Source organism: Pteronotus mesoamericanus, unplaced genomic scaffold, assembly GCF_021234165.1.
Source record: "Pteronotus mesoamericanus isolate MK-2021 breed Mesoamerican mustached bat unplaced genomic scaffold, CSHL_Meso_final scaffold_705, whole genome shotgun sequence".
NCBI classification, from domain to species: Eukaryota; Metazoa; Chordata; class Mammalia; order Chiroptera; family Mormoopidae; genus Pteronotus; species Pteronotus mesoamericanus.
Genome location: NW_026555326.1, coordinates 7681656 through 7696537, shown reverse-complemented (window position 1 = coordinate 7696537; position 14882 = coordinate 7681656). Strand labels below are relative to the sequence as shown.

The following is a 14882-nucleotide window of genomic DNA, read 5'->3' as shown; positions in this document are numbered from 1 at the left end:
TCAGTAAATTTTTGTTGAACTAAGCACAGTATCTTAAGAATTAGTAGTATTCATTTGTAAACACAAGTCAATGAATTAATAAAAAAAACTTTTTTCAGTATTTAGTCAAACTGGTGTATTGGGACTAGCATGCCACAGACTAGCTGTGGGGGCTGCTTTTGACATGCTGTTGGTCTCCATCCCTAAAGGCAAGGGAAAGGATCTCTACTTGTGTTATGGCTTGAATTGTGTTTCTCCAAAGTTCATAGGTTAAAGTCCTTAGAATGTGACCTTATTTGGAGATGAAGTCTTTACATAAGTAATCAGGTTAAAATAAGGTCATTACAAGCTAAATTTTTTCCCTCAAAATTCATATGTTGAAGCCCTAGTCCCCAGTACCTCAGAATGTGACTGTATTTATAGATAATGTCTTAAAAGAGGTTATTAAGTTCAAGTGAGGCCATTGGGTGGGCCTGAATCCAATCTTACTAGAGTTCTTAAAAAAAGAGTAAATACGGACATACAGAGACCAGGGATGTTTATGCACAGAGGAAAGACCATGTGAAGACACAGGGAGAAAACGGCCATCTAGAAGCCAAGGAGAGAAGCCTCAGGAAAAAAGCAACCTTGCTGGCACCCTGATCTTGGACTTCTAGCCTCCAGAATTGTGAGAAAATAAATTTCTGTTATTTAAGCCCCTCAGTGTGTGATATTTTGTTACAGCAGTTCTAGAAAACTAATTATAGCTGGGTCTTAATTCAAGATGACTGATGTCTTTATAAGAAGGGAAAATTAGGACAGAAATATTTATGGAGGGAAGACTACATGAAGAGACATAAAAAAGATAGCCATCTATAAGCCAAGGAGAGAGGTCTGCAACAGATCCTTCCCTAAGGGCCCTAAGAAGTAATCAACTTTGCCAACACCTTAGAGTAGTACCTATGAGGATTCCAGAGTTAGGCAACTTAGCTCTGTCACTTGCTCTATCTGATCTTTTTATGTTTTTATTTCCTCATCTGTAAAATAAGGATACGAATACTATTATACTTTGTTGCTGTGAGAATTGAGATGCTACAATGAAGACCTGTCAGCTATTATTTTAGACACAGAATCTAAATCTTAGGTCAAGTGATCTATCTGTGTAACTAAAAAGGGCAGGATTGGATCTAGAATCTCTGGGGCCATGTTCTGCAAACTCTAAACTATGCAACACTGCTTTCTTGGTCTCACCAGCACATTCTGAACGACTTTGGGCAGGGAGAGAGGTCTGAACTGTGGGAGAGTTTCAATGTAGTTTGTATAAAAGGTGGACAAGCAGCCAGACACATTTAGTAGGTAGGCAGATGATTGACACTGCCACAAATGTCTGAGGAGGCAACACGAATGGCAGGTTGAGTTCACTAAGGAATGCGGATGCAGATTGGAGGCCAGGCAGCATTCCTCACCCCACCCCACCCCCCAGTTCATCTGGGAATATCTCAAGGGAGTCTCTGACTGGAGGTGCTTGGCTGAAGGGCATAAACTGGCTGGCTTTCCTGGTCTCCCCATCTCTGGTCATCCGGATATCCCTCCATATAAACACCAAGCCTACTGTGGGCAAGAGTTTCCTTAGAGACTCCCAGTGGATGCAGAGAGGGAATGTTAGGGCATAAGTAATGCCTTGTAAGACCAATACCCTGGTCCTCTGTCCCTGAGACATGAACACAAAATATGTTGGTAAAAAGAGTCAGTGTTTATCTTGTTTCCAACTTTAAGTGGTTATACGGGCTTACTTAATCAGCCCTCCCTTCCTTTTGATAACAAAATAATGGAGCTTTTCTTTCTAGAGAAAGAAAATTAGAAGATCAGGTTTAGGTGCTGACTCTACCATTTACAAGTTGAAGAAACTTGAGAAAGGTAGGCAGTTAAATGCTGTGAGCTTCAAGTGCTTCCTCTATAAAATAAGGATGATGCTGGTAAGGTTATTGTGAGGATCAAAAGAGATTGTATAACTGAAAGTGCTTTGTCAATAATAAAGTGCTATACCATCTATCTTTATTCCTATACTTCCCGGTCCAGGTCTTAAGAGAAAAATCTCCCTGGGTTCTCTCACTTGCTGTGGGATCCACTGCCAGTTCTGTAAAAGCAACCCTTCATCACTTCCTGCTTTTCATTATTGAGCAAATGTTTTATGTCTTATCTTTACAAGATGTTGCTGGAGAGTAGATCTCATGTCATACCTATTTCCAATTTCCTACAGCGTAAGTGATCAGTAAATAACTCACTGATGGTATAGAACTGTCCCACCATTACCTGCTACCCACAATCCCTCACCCAGCCACCCCTGCTGACTGGAGAAAGGCAGGAGAAGAGAAGAAGGATCATAACTTGGACACCCAGGCTCTGGGTGTGCCTCCATCATTTCTTATTGGTTTCCTAAATGGTGAACTGAAGGTAAAATGTTATCAAGGTGAAGGCCATGGCTGTGGAAGCAGAGCAATTGGTCCAGGTAGGGACTGAGCCCAGATTATTAATATGGCACACGAGCCACTACTCACCTGGGGGATATGACCTGCAACTGGACCATGGGATGACGGTCTGAGAACGGTTGCTGATTGGGTTGCTTGCAGTGCAGATGTAGGTACTGTCAGCATGCTGAGGGCCGAGGGTGAGATATAGGAGGTGAGAGCCATTGGCTATAATCAGCGGTTCGGTGCCTGCCTCCTTGCTCCAGCTGTAAGTCACATGATCTCCCATCTCCACTTTGCAGGCCAGCATCAAGCTGCAGTTTCCATTCTCCTGGGTCAAGTTCAACACCTTAATTTCTGGAGTGGAGACTCGCTCTGTCAGGAGGGGGAGGAAGGGAGCCATCACTGAAATGAACCCCCTGGAATTCTGACTTGATCTTTTTGTTAGAAGAAAATGCAGCCTAGTGGTATTTTCCCTCACAGCGGGTCTGCAAGTGTGATTTATTTCTAGTAGGGACCTACTGCTCTGCACCATCCTTGTCTTTCCACATACTCCCTTCCAGGACCACTTTGGGGTTAAATAAAGAAAATATTGCCTTTTAGTTCTCTCCTACCAACACTGTTAGGAGTCCCCATACCTTCCCTGATGCCTTTGACCCAGGCTATTCTCCTGTATTCTATCTGTGGAGTTTGCTGTCAACAAATCCTCCATAGGTTTGGTTGTCATTGGCTAAAGTATCATCTCTGTGACCTAAAAGAACAACTTTTTAGTGGTTGAATTTCATTGTGTGTGTGTGTGTGTGTGTGTGTGTGTGTGTGTGTGTGTGTGTGTGTGTCCAGCGCTTTAGAATGTCTGAAGCAGGGATAACCACAGGCATCATTGACCTATCTCACTCTAATGCCATGAAATAAGCAGAGGAAAGGAAAATGTTTTATTTATTTAGTAACTATTATACATTCTTTAATAGTCTCAAAAACTTTCTCAATAATTTCAACCCTAGTTATAAACTCATTTCATAGATGAGGAAACTGAGTTCCAGAGAATTGAGTACCTTATGTAATGTCACTCAGCTTATAAGCAGTCAAGCTGAGATCGGAACCTATGTCTATCTGACTCAAAAATCCAGCCTCTTCCTTTGACTTGAGAAGAATGCCATGGTTGCAGAGACCATATTTTCTAAGATAAGAATTTCATCCAAAAATGTGACAAGAGGTCAAAAAGGCACTGAATTGTTCTGGAAAATGCATGCTCATGACAGTCTGTGCCAGGACCACTGTGGGAGTGATCAGGACTCCCTGGTACCTGCTGGAGGGCTGTAGAAATTCTCCATACACTCTTTGGAGGAAAAGAGCCACTAGGGGCAAGGATAAGGTACAATGAGTATTGCTGTCTCTCCTGTAGGTACCTTAGGATTTCAAAGACATGCTGGAGAGTGCATAGGGCTCCATGTCCCCAACATCAGAGGTAAAAAAGCCACTGTGAAGAAGCAGGACACCCTACATGGTGATGAGAATCTCTGGGAATTCAAGGGAACCTCTGGGCTCAAGAGACACTAACTGAGTGCCTTCCAGAGGGGCTGGAATTAAACGGGCTCAAAACAGCACTGGCATAGGATTCAGATGAACCTAAATTGTAGTATAATTCTGCAACTAAGTGACATAACCAGAGGCTTTGTTTAAATAAGAAAAGGATGCCTCTTCCCCCAAGAAGATGCAATGCTATGCCATGGCACAGGACTTGGAGAGTGGTGTGGGGGCTGTTTCAGCACTCCTTCTCCTAGGACTCCTAGTGCAGTGAACCACCCACACAAATGTGTGAAATCATCTGAAAACTACTTTTCTGGATTTCAGTGTCCTCATCTATGAAATAGAGGTGGAGCTTGATCAGTGGTATTTAAACTTTTTAAAAATCAGGGGAAAAAAACCCACCTTTTTTTTTAAACAAAATCTTATTTGCAAATTGAGGTTCTTGGGGTTCTGGTCCCTCTAGCACACAGGAGGCTAGACTCCTTTCCTTTGGGAAATTGGGGTAAGGATGACTAATGCCAATCAGCTATCACAGTGTGCATTTTGGACAAAAAAGATTTGTGATCCTTTAACACTTCTTCCTAAAGCAGTTTAAATGTCCCCAGACTAGATGACCAAATTGCTCCCAATTCTGAATGCTCTTTGCTTTTGAGAGGCCTAAGCTCTTAAGCTAGGGACCATCTTGGCCTGCCACTGTGGAGAAGCCATCATTATTACCATAGAGCTCCAGCTGCAGGCAAAAGTTCTGGACTGAAATGTTTCTCTCCAGGGACATAAAATACCAGCCCTCATTCTCCTTCTTGCTTTCCAGGATCCCCAGGTTCAGGTTTTCCAGATGAAACTTATAGCCATCTTCCAGGTATTGTGGAGAGCCCCCTTTCGGCAGACCAAGAGACACAATTTTCTTATTGACGCTGTTTCCTGGTGATTCTGTCTTTGTGACGATGATGCGGATGCTCTGGTTCATACTCTCACTTATCCCTTTAGGTATCAGGGGCAGCAGCACGCTGCTTCCCAACTGCTCACGGATTGTTGGGCAGTCCATCAAGCCCTCAACTGTGGGAAAAAGAATAAAATAGTCCCTTATTATGGGGGTCTTTGAGAATCATATCCTGTCTGTGGGTCAGAAATGACAGACTAGAGTCTCTCTCCCTTCCTCTTGAACCATCCCTAGGCTTGCCAAGCCTTAGTGGTCTATAAGGACTGTCATGAGGGTCCTATTGTATTTGAAATATTCCAATAGAAATCTTGAAATTACTTATTATATAGCTGTACAGACTGAGACACTGGGTTTCTTTGGTCTGGGAGGGAATTCTGTCAACTGAGATTTATAGTTAAGGTACCTAAGACATAGAGATGTTAAATGACTTCCTTAAAGTCACATAACTAGCAACTGAACTAGAACCCAGGTCTGTTAATTCCTCAACCAGACTTCTCACCACTGTATACTATGAAGAATGGAGAGGAACTAAAAGTGATTCTGAGCTCATGAGCCCAGGAGACCAAGGTTATAGGAGCATCATTGCTGATGATGAGGAAAGAGAAAAGTTGGAGGAATGTGGAGTCAGGGAGGTTTTGAGCCAAACATTCAAACTGTGGTATCCTAGCCCTCCAAAAATCTGTAAAACAGTAAATTGTGTTGAGGATAAGAAATTATTTCATTTTTCTTTTTCAAAAAGGCTGGGCCAACAACAACTGAAAGAAAAAAACCAAAATCTTTCAAACCATTGCTGATTATTTAACACTTCCTCTCCCCTCAAACCATAACCCTGCTTCTCATTTCACTGAATAAGTAGAAAAAACAAAAAGAGAACTTCCATTAATTATCACCACCAAATCAACTTACCTACTTGAGTGGATTGTCTATGCTCCTGTTTAAGGCTAGCTTCCTCCTTCATGGAACACTCACCTCCTTCAAGGCTTTGCTCCTATACTTGCCCCACCCCTTGCACCATCAGCTTTATCATGGTATGATATGTTGAGGCTTATTTCCATCAACACACAACAAACCACCATATAATTTTACTCATCTTAAAAAACACTCTCCTGATTCCAGGTCTACCCCCAGCCATCTCCTCATTTCTCTGTTTTTCATTATTGCAAAGTCCCTTTATGTGTGCTTATATTTTCCATCTCCATTTCCTGACCCATTTCTCCTTACACTCACTCTGAACAGGCATTCTTTCCTACTGATCACTGGAATCACTCTTGTAAAGGTCACTGTATATTCCATGATAACAAGTCGATTCTCCATCCTAATCTTGCTTTCTCAGGAGTACTTGACATAGTATCTCACTCCCTCTTTGAAACACTGTCTTCATTTGGCTCCTAGAACATCACACTCTCTTGATTTTCTTTCTATTTTATTGGGTGCTCCCCTTGAGTCTCCTTGAAGGGAACCTTCTGCTCTTAAAGAACTCTAAGTATTGGAGCATCATAGGACTCATACTCAGACCTCTTCTCTTTACCAGCCACACCCATCAAGTTGCATAATTCAACATATTTATGAAATGCTTACAGAGATATATCTTTCATCCAAGCTTTTCACTGTACTTCTCAGTATTTGGAGGTCTAAAGGGCATTTCTAACTTAGCAAATGAATTTTTGATTCCAGAGCCCCTTCTGCAAACAACATCACAATTCCCCAAATTCTAAGGTGAAAACACAGGGACCATCTTTGGCTTCTTTCTTTTTCATACTACACATTCAGTTTAGCAGCAATTCCTGTTGGCTCTGCCTTCCAAATATGTCTAGCATCCCAGCACTTCAGACCTCATTTGTTTCTGCCACCGTCATCATGGGCCTGGGTACTACCATTGTCTTCCACCTAATCTCCTGCATCCATATAACAGACAGGGTAATCTTTTAAAACTATGTCAGATTTTGTTTCTACTGCTTTTAAACTCCCAGGACTTTCTAGTACCCATAGAATAAAAATCCACAGTCCTTGTTCTGGCTTCAAAGACTCAACAACCCAGCTCCTGGTACTGCTCCAACTCCAGCTCCTTCCACCTCTTTCTGCTGTCTGCACTGTGGACATACTGACTCTGGCTGTTTCTTTACTTATCAAGGACATTTTTAGTTTGGAGCTTTTGCATTTCTCTCTCTCTCTCTCTTTCTCTCTCTCTCTCTCTCTCTCTCTCTCTCTCTCCTTTTACATATCTGGGTTGTTCATTCCCTTATATTAGCTTTTGCTAAAAAAAAAAAAAAGAAATGATCTTCTCTGTGAGACTTGCTTTAAACTTTCTGTCTAAAATAGCATCCTCCTTCTTGTACTTTTCACTGTCTGTTATATTGTATATTTGTTTATTTTATTTTTGTCTTCCCCACTAGAATGCAAACTCATCAAGTGGAAGAATTTTATTTTGTTCATTGTTTTGTCCCTAGGACCTACAACAGTGGTTGGTACATAGTAGGCTTTTAATAAACATCTGTTCAATTTACAAATGCCAAAAGCTGAATCACCTGACTAAAATCTCTCTTACTTTTGCCCAATATATAACTGATCTTAATAACTGAACTTAATCATAAGCTACTGTTCATAAAATAAGTCCATGACTCAGAGAGAGCAGAGATTGCTCTAGTTGATAAACAAGTCAAAATAGAAAAATAAAACTACTTAAGTAATGCAGCCACCTAGAAAAGGCACAGTTAACTTGTGATTAAGATGGGTTGTTGGAAAATTAGGCAAACTGCCCAAAATATTCTTGATACCAAAATACCCTGAAACCTTAAGGCTGTCCTATAAAGGGCCAGGCTAAATATCAGACTAAATTTTCAAAGCTTGGAAAAAAAGAAAAAGCAATCTATCTGGGCTAATATCAGGATTAGAGTGGTTGAGACTCATAAGGAAAAATGAGAAAAGCAGTTAAGCATTAAAAAAAATATCGCTAATAATAGCAACTCTGAAAACAGAGTGCTTTCCTTGTTGCTTAATTAATTAGATGAAGAATGCTGGTGTAAATGCTGGTGTTTTTACAAATAGAATTTGGGAAGCATGTTGGGATTTCTTTCAACCACACTAATGAATACATGACCATCCAGATAATGTGGTATATGTACAGTACCCAAGAGAGTAACCTCTTGCATGCTGAACTTTAACTGCCCCATATAAAGAGATGACAGAAAATGAGGACCATATATGCAAGAAGAAATGTTCTGTGGGCCATGAATCCCCTGAAATTTTGTACAAAAAAAATTGTACAGATAAGCATATGGACATTTTTCTGAGAACACATCCATAAATGACATCACTCAACAAGGTGTGAGGTTCAAAACAAGATTAAGAACCACTCTCATACTATGTTTTTAGATCAATTTTGATATGTAAAGAAAAGAAATGGAAAGATTCCCACTCTCACACCATAACCCTCCTCCATCCCATGTACGCTACCCCCACCTAACATAACACCCCGGTACCATGATTGCATTCAGAACTCAGAATTGGTGGAAAGTGGGGAGAAGAGGAGATACAGAATGAGAGAGGGAGTAGCAAAATAATATCAAAAAAATAAAATAAAAGAAAGAAGGTCGGAGGGGAAAGAGGAAATGTAAAGAGGGGGCAGTTGAGGAAAACAGGTGGAGTGGTTTGTGCACACTCAGTAACGGGAAGTGGAATCAAAACTTGGTTAGGAAGAGACCCTCACACCCCACAACCACATAAAAATGATGAGGTAAAAACTCTGTGCATGTGAGTGGCTGGGGGACTTGAAATCATCACCACTTAAGCACAAGCGGAAAAATGAGTGGTAACTTTAAAGAGGTTCATAAAACACTTCAAGTGGAGTCCCCTGCTCCTGAAACATGCTGCTGCCTGATGAGTGTTTTCCAGTGGGTCTGTGATTCAGTCTCACCTGTGTACTAAAAGGGTCTGGAGGGAACATTTATAGCTGTTAGCACAAACTTATGTTCCTTCGAGGGTAATTCTACTTAGAAAGTAGAATGATTCACATGAGCCATGGATATTTTCCTGAAATCAGTAGCATTTAGCCAACCATTTCACAAGGTGGGATTCTACCTAATTGGAGCAGCAGCACCACCCCATCACTCCTTCCCCATACATTCACATGTGCTTGTAGGATCTTGCTACACCACTACTTTCACGTAGAGGAGAGCCAGGACTTACAAAGCCTCGCAGTTCTTATGGCAAATTTAGGGCCAGAAAGAAAAGATAACTTGTCTAAGGCTGCTTTAAACTGTACTCCCACCAGCTGTCCTCCTGTTCCCATTCCTTGATACTGCTGGGTCTTTCTATCTTAGAGTATAGAATTTCCCAGCCTGAAAGCCTATTACCACCCTTTATTTGCTTGGTTAGTTCTTTCCATCTGTCAGGTCTCAGCCTCTGTCCCCCAGATGAGATAAGACTTCTTGGTTGGGTAGATCTGTCATGGCTGACCTGTCCCACTTGCAAAGCATTTCTCTCTGGATTTTATTGGGGTTTCACAATAAGGTGTGTGTTTAAAAATAAAAAAAAACACTATAAAAATTTTCTGCATATTTCAGAGAATATGCTATGCAAGGAAACGAGTTGCTGCCCATTGGATAGACATGCCCTATGGGGCTGGGTTGTTATTCACTAACTGGTAACCTTCACAACCTTCAGCGGAACAGCAGTCAGTCAGCAGCACCTGAGGTTCCATGGGCCAGGAGGTAAGCAAGCACAGAGATGAAAATGTCCAGCACACTGTTGGATCCTAACACTCCTGATAGTCACTAAGAGGTATTCCAAAAATGGTGAAGTCACAAATAGGGTGCAACTAGGAAGGCCTGGCTCTGCTTGTGATGGCTTAAAATAGTTCAGTTTGACTTTCTGAACCTTGAGCTCAATTATTCCTCTTCTAGACATCGGGCACCAAGAGCTCTGGGTCTGCCTGATTCTGAGGAATAGTGAGGTCAGGAAGGACCTTTTCATTTGGGAGTCTGGCAAAAGGTAGATCTTATGTGCAGTCTCTCTGATATCCCTAACATATCTGAGATTTTTCTGGAAAAGTCCATAATGGATTTGCAATCTTGAAAAGCTCAAGTGCAAAACACCTGGAGTCTCAGGATTCCCCCCACCAAATGCTGCTGCTTCTCTAGGCTGCCTCCCACACTCTAACCAAAGTCCCAAGGTGTTTGAGCTGAAAGGAGATTCTTGCCCCAGTATCCATTGAACCCGAAGTTCCCTTCTTGGTTGGCTTTTTCTTTCTCATATAGCTTTTCTAACAGCCCTGATATTCCTAAAGAGAGACCATCAGATTGCCTTTGGAGGAAGACAAGAAAAATAGGAGCAGAACCCAACTCCAAATACTCTGTTGTATGACTGGCCATAGCTGAAGCTGCCCTGACCTGTGGGGTTCCCCATTTGCATTTCCCACTTACTGTAAGTCCTGGGCTCCAGGAATACTGGCCTTTCCCCTCTTGCTGCCTTGGAGCCTTCTCTTCCAGGAAAGTAGCCACCAGCACAACCACACAGCCACTGTCTGTTCTCAACTGAATGTCTGAAATTTTCACTTCTACCCTCTCTTTCCACTATAGTCCTTCCTTGTAGTTGGACCACGTTTCTGATCCCCTTCCAGGAAAAGGGCGTGGGAGTCATCTTATACCAGAGCTCCATCTCCCCATCTCAGTCTCTTAGCCTGTGTCTTTGCCAGCAGGATACCCATGCACACCCAACCACTCAACCAGAACTGACTGGATCCTGTCACTCTGAGAGGCTAGTCTAGAATGTGACCTGTGCCTTTGTCTCAGAGCTCCTGGTTTCCTTGAAAATGAGGATTAATGGGGCTGTGCCTTAGAACCCAGAGGCCCAGGAACTCATAATGTTCCTTCCTCTTTGAAAGAGACAGGCAAAACTCAGCCAGGCCCTAAGGAAGAGGCAGCTGAGCCACAGCTCCCAGCCCCTGTGTCTTTGCTCAGGCCATGGGGCTAGCTGACTCCATGGCAAGTAATCACAGAACTTAAAACCTCAAGCACATAAACACTCACCGGTTCCACAGCTCAGTTCAAAAGCCAGAGAGAAAAACAGCAGAAAGTTGAAGGAGAAAAGCCCCTTGGGATCCATCAGCCGGTAAGGAGAAGGAAGGGAGCCTTGCGCGTGGAGCCCAGCAGCTTCTCACTGAAGAAACAGCAGAGGCAAACTGTACCAGGCAGCTGTGCCTCTGCTGTCTAGTTTATGCATCAGGAACTAGCAGGCTTCCTGTCTTACGGGACTTTTTGTCTTATAAATTGCTCATCTCCTTTCAGGCCTTAAATCACTTTGTTGTTCCCAAGAAGTTCGAGTCAGGTGCTTAGGCCACTAGAGCTGGGAAGGGACTTGTGCGGTCACCTTGATCAACCATGGCTGTGGGCAGAAATGTGCTCCCCTTGTTAGCTGTCTCCAGGAGTGGGGGACCAAGTTCTCTGGACATTTTCATATGGTAATTCATCTTAGAGTACAAGAAAAAGAGGAAGTTTTTATCAGACTACTCCCAAATTTGGGTTAGTTAGTTCGAAGTGGAATTTAGATGACTAAAATTTAATGAGTTAATGGAACTCTTATTTCTGATTTGTTCCATTATTCCAGACCACCTCAACATGCAGTCAGGTCCTGGTGCCAAAGTCACAGAGAGATGGGTGGGTAAGTGCAGATTAGTTGTCAGAAATCCAACCTCCCTGCTGGATACAATGTGGTAAGATTTAATGAACCCTATGGTATTTTTGGAAGGACCATTTTTATTTTTGATCTTGTGTCTAAATTTTTGTTGAGGAGAAGGGACTAGAATTAACAGAAGAAAGATCATTTACTTTTCCACTTGTTATGGTGTAAGAATGAAACACTGGAAAGATCGTATTACCAGTGCTCACACGGAGACTTTGAAAGACCAGGCTAGTGTTTTTTAAAGTCCATTTAAACAATTCAAAGTCACTCCCCAATGGGCCTTCCTAAGAAGACCAGGATAATAAGAAAAAAAAAGACTTTCTTAGAAAAATAAAAATGGAGGGAATTTGTTGTCTGTAGTTCTGCCTTGCAAGAAATGTTAAAAGAGGCTCTTTAGGGAGAAAAAAATAATATAGGTCAGAAATTCAGATCTACATAAATAAAGGAAAAGCATCAAAAAAGGTATAAGTGAAGATATACTAAAAACTTTTATTTTTCTTACTCTTAATTGATCTAACTGAAAACACATTGTTTAAAATAACAGCAATAATGTACTCAATTATGTAAATATCTTATGTACATGTATGCTTATATGTGCTTGTGTGTAAATGAATGACAGCAATGATACAAGGGACAAGAAGGAGAAATTAGGATTTTCTTTTATTATAAAATATGCTACCAATGAAACAGTATAGTGTTATTTGAAAGTGTGTTTGAATTAGTTGCAACTATATATTGTAAAAACTAGGGCAACCACTTTAAAAAAAAAGATGTATAACTGATATATTAAGAAAGGAGAATAAAAAGAAATCATATAAAATTCTCAATTAAAACCACATAAGGCAGAAAAAGAAGGGAAGGCAATTACAGCAACAAAGAGCAAGAGTAACAAATAGAAAATAGTTACAAATATAAACATTAACTATATCAATAATCACTTTGAATGTCAATGGTCTAAATTAAAAGACAGAGATTGTCCTAGTGGATTAAAAACAAGACTCAACTGTATGTTGTCTACAAGAAACCCACTTTAAGTGTAAAAACACATATATATTAAAAGGTAAATGGATGAAGAAAGAAAAAACATGGTAACACTAATCAAAAGAAAGCAAAGTAGCTACCTTAGTTTCAGACAGAATAGACAGCAAAGCAAGGGAAATTATCAGGAAAAAAGGGACATTACACAATAACAAAGTGGTCAATTCTCCAAGAAGACATAATTCTTAATATATATGTGCCTAACAACAGAACTTCATATATGTAGGCAAAATCTGATAGAACCATAAGAGAAATAGATAAATCTGTTATTATAATTTGAGATTTCAACATCCCTCTATCAGAAATGGACAGATCCGACAGACAGAAAATCAGTAAGGACACAGTGGAGCTCAACAACACTACCAATCAACTGGGTATAATGGACATCTACAGACTACTTCATCTAATAATAGCAGAATGCACATTTTTTTTCTTAAGCTCACAAGGAACATTCACCAAGAGAGACCACCTTCTGGGTCATAAAATATGCCTCAACATGTTTAAAAGAATAGAAGTCATCCAATTTCTGGCCTCAGACCACAATGGAATTGATCTAGAAATCAATATCAGAAAAATAACTGGAAACCCCAGAATATAGAGAGATTAAACAACACATGAGTCAAAGAAATAAATTTCAACAGAAATTTTAAAATATTTTAAACAAAATGAAAAAAGGCAAATATGACCAGCAACACTGAAAGGAAAAGAAATCAACAGAGACAAGAGGGAAGGGGGGGCAGGGAAAGGGAAGGGAAGGGGAAAGTCAAGGAACATATAGCAAGGACTCATGGACAAAACCAAAGGGGAAGAGCTGAGGGAGGGAAGGTGGGAGGGGGCAAGGGAAAGAGGGGGGGGAAGGCAGAGACAAATGTATTTAAAAAGTAAATAAATTAATTAAAAAAAAATACCACATTATCGAAATTTGTGTGATGCAACAAAAGTAGTACTTAGGGGGAAATTTAGAACACTGAATATATATATTAGAAAAGAAAGACCTAAAAATCAATAATATAAGTTTCCACTTTAAGAAACTAGAACAATAAGAACAAATTAAATCCAAAGTAAACAGAAAAAAATAAATAATAAAAATTTGAGCAGAAAGGAATGAAATTGAAAACATGAAATCAAGATAGAAGACCAGTGATCTTTGAGAGAGCAACAAAATTGATAAACCTCTAGCCAGGCTAAATTATTTTTTTTTAAAAAGGATACAAATTACTAATACCAGAAATGAATGAGGAGATAGCATCACAAAGTCCATGGACATTCAAATGATAACTAAGAAATAGTATGAACAACTTTATGCCTACGAATTACATAACCTAGATGAAATAGACCAATTCCTTGAAAGACATACTTTGCTGAAACTCACAGAAGATGAAATACATAATCTGAGTAGGCATATAATTATTAAAAGAATTGAATCAATAACTGGTATCATTCCAAGTCAGAAAGTACCAGTTTCAGATGGGCTTACTGGTGAATTCTACGAATAATTTAAGGAAGAAATTACACCAATTCTCTACAATTTCTTTCAAAAGATACAAGAAGGAATTCCTCCTAATTCCTTCTATTCCATATTCTAACTCACTGTAATATCAGAGCCAGATAAAGATATTACAAGAAAAGAAAAATACAGACCAATTTCTCTCATAAAACTAGATTAAAAAATTCTCAACAAAACATTAGCAAACCAAATCCAACATCATATAAAATAATTATACATTATGGCCAAGTGGAATTTATCTCATTGGCAAGTCTGGTTCAACATTTGAAAATCAATCAGTCTATCCTGTCAACACACTAAAGAAGAATCACATGATCATATTAACAGATGCATAAAAAGCATTTGACAAAACTGACCATTTGTTAATGATAAAAACTCTTGCCAACTATCCTTACCATGGTGAATATCTACAGAAACCTACAGTTAAGCCAATCAAAATTTATTCCATTAGTCTTTGTAACAGTAAAAAGCAGGTATTATTATCACTCTCTCACAGATTGAGGCACAGAGCTGCCAAATCACTTTCTAATGGCTCAGAGCCAAAAAAAAATAAAAGCATTGGATTCAAATCCTGCATTACCTTACTTCAGAGTCTATGCTTTATTCACTCATTATGCCACTTCCATTACAATGGGCAAGAACTTTAACCAAACTTCAGGTTCATGTTGGCTAATAACCCATTTCCCATGAAACATTGCTTCAGGTACAGACAAAGGTAAGGGCAACAGGAGGATCCTGGATAAGCACAATTTTCTGCCCCTCACCA

At 40.1% G+C, this 14882-nt stretch overlaps 1 protein-coding gene across 1 annotated transcript in view; it reads right to left on the bottom strand.

Annotated features, from left to right (window-relative positions):
* Positions 1-10995, bottom strand: part of SLAMF1 (signaling lymphocytic activation molecule family member 1) — a 31996-nt gene extending 21001 nt beyond the window's left edge. The window contains exons 1-3 of the mRNA XM_054563499.1: positions 10920-10995; positions 4671-5009; positions 2517-2801 (exon numbers count right to left, since the gene is read on the bottom strand). Of these exons, the coding sequence (XP_054419474.1) occupies positions 2517-2801; positions 4671-5009; positions 10920-10995 (700 nt within the window). The remainder of the gene's footprint in view (positions 1-2516; positions 2802-4670; positions 5010-10919) is intronic.
* Between the last annotated feature and the right edge of the window lie 3887 nt (positions 10996-14882).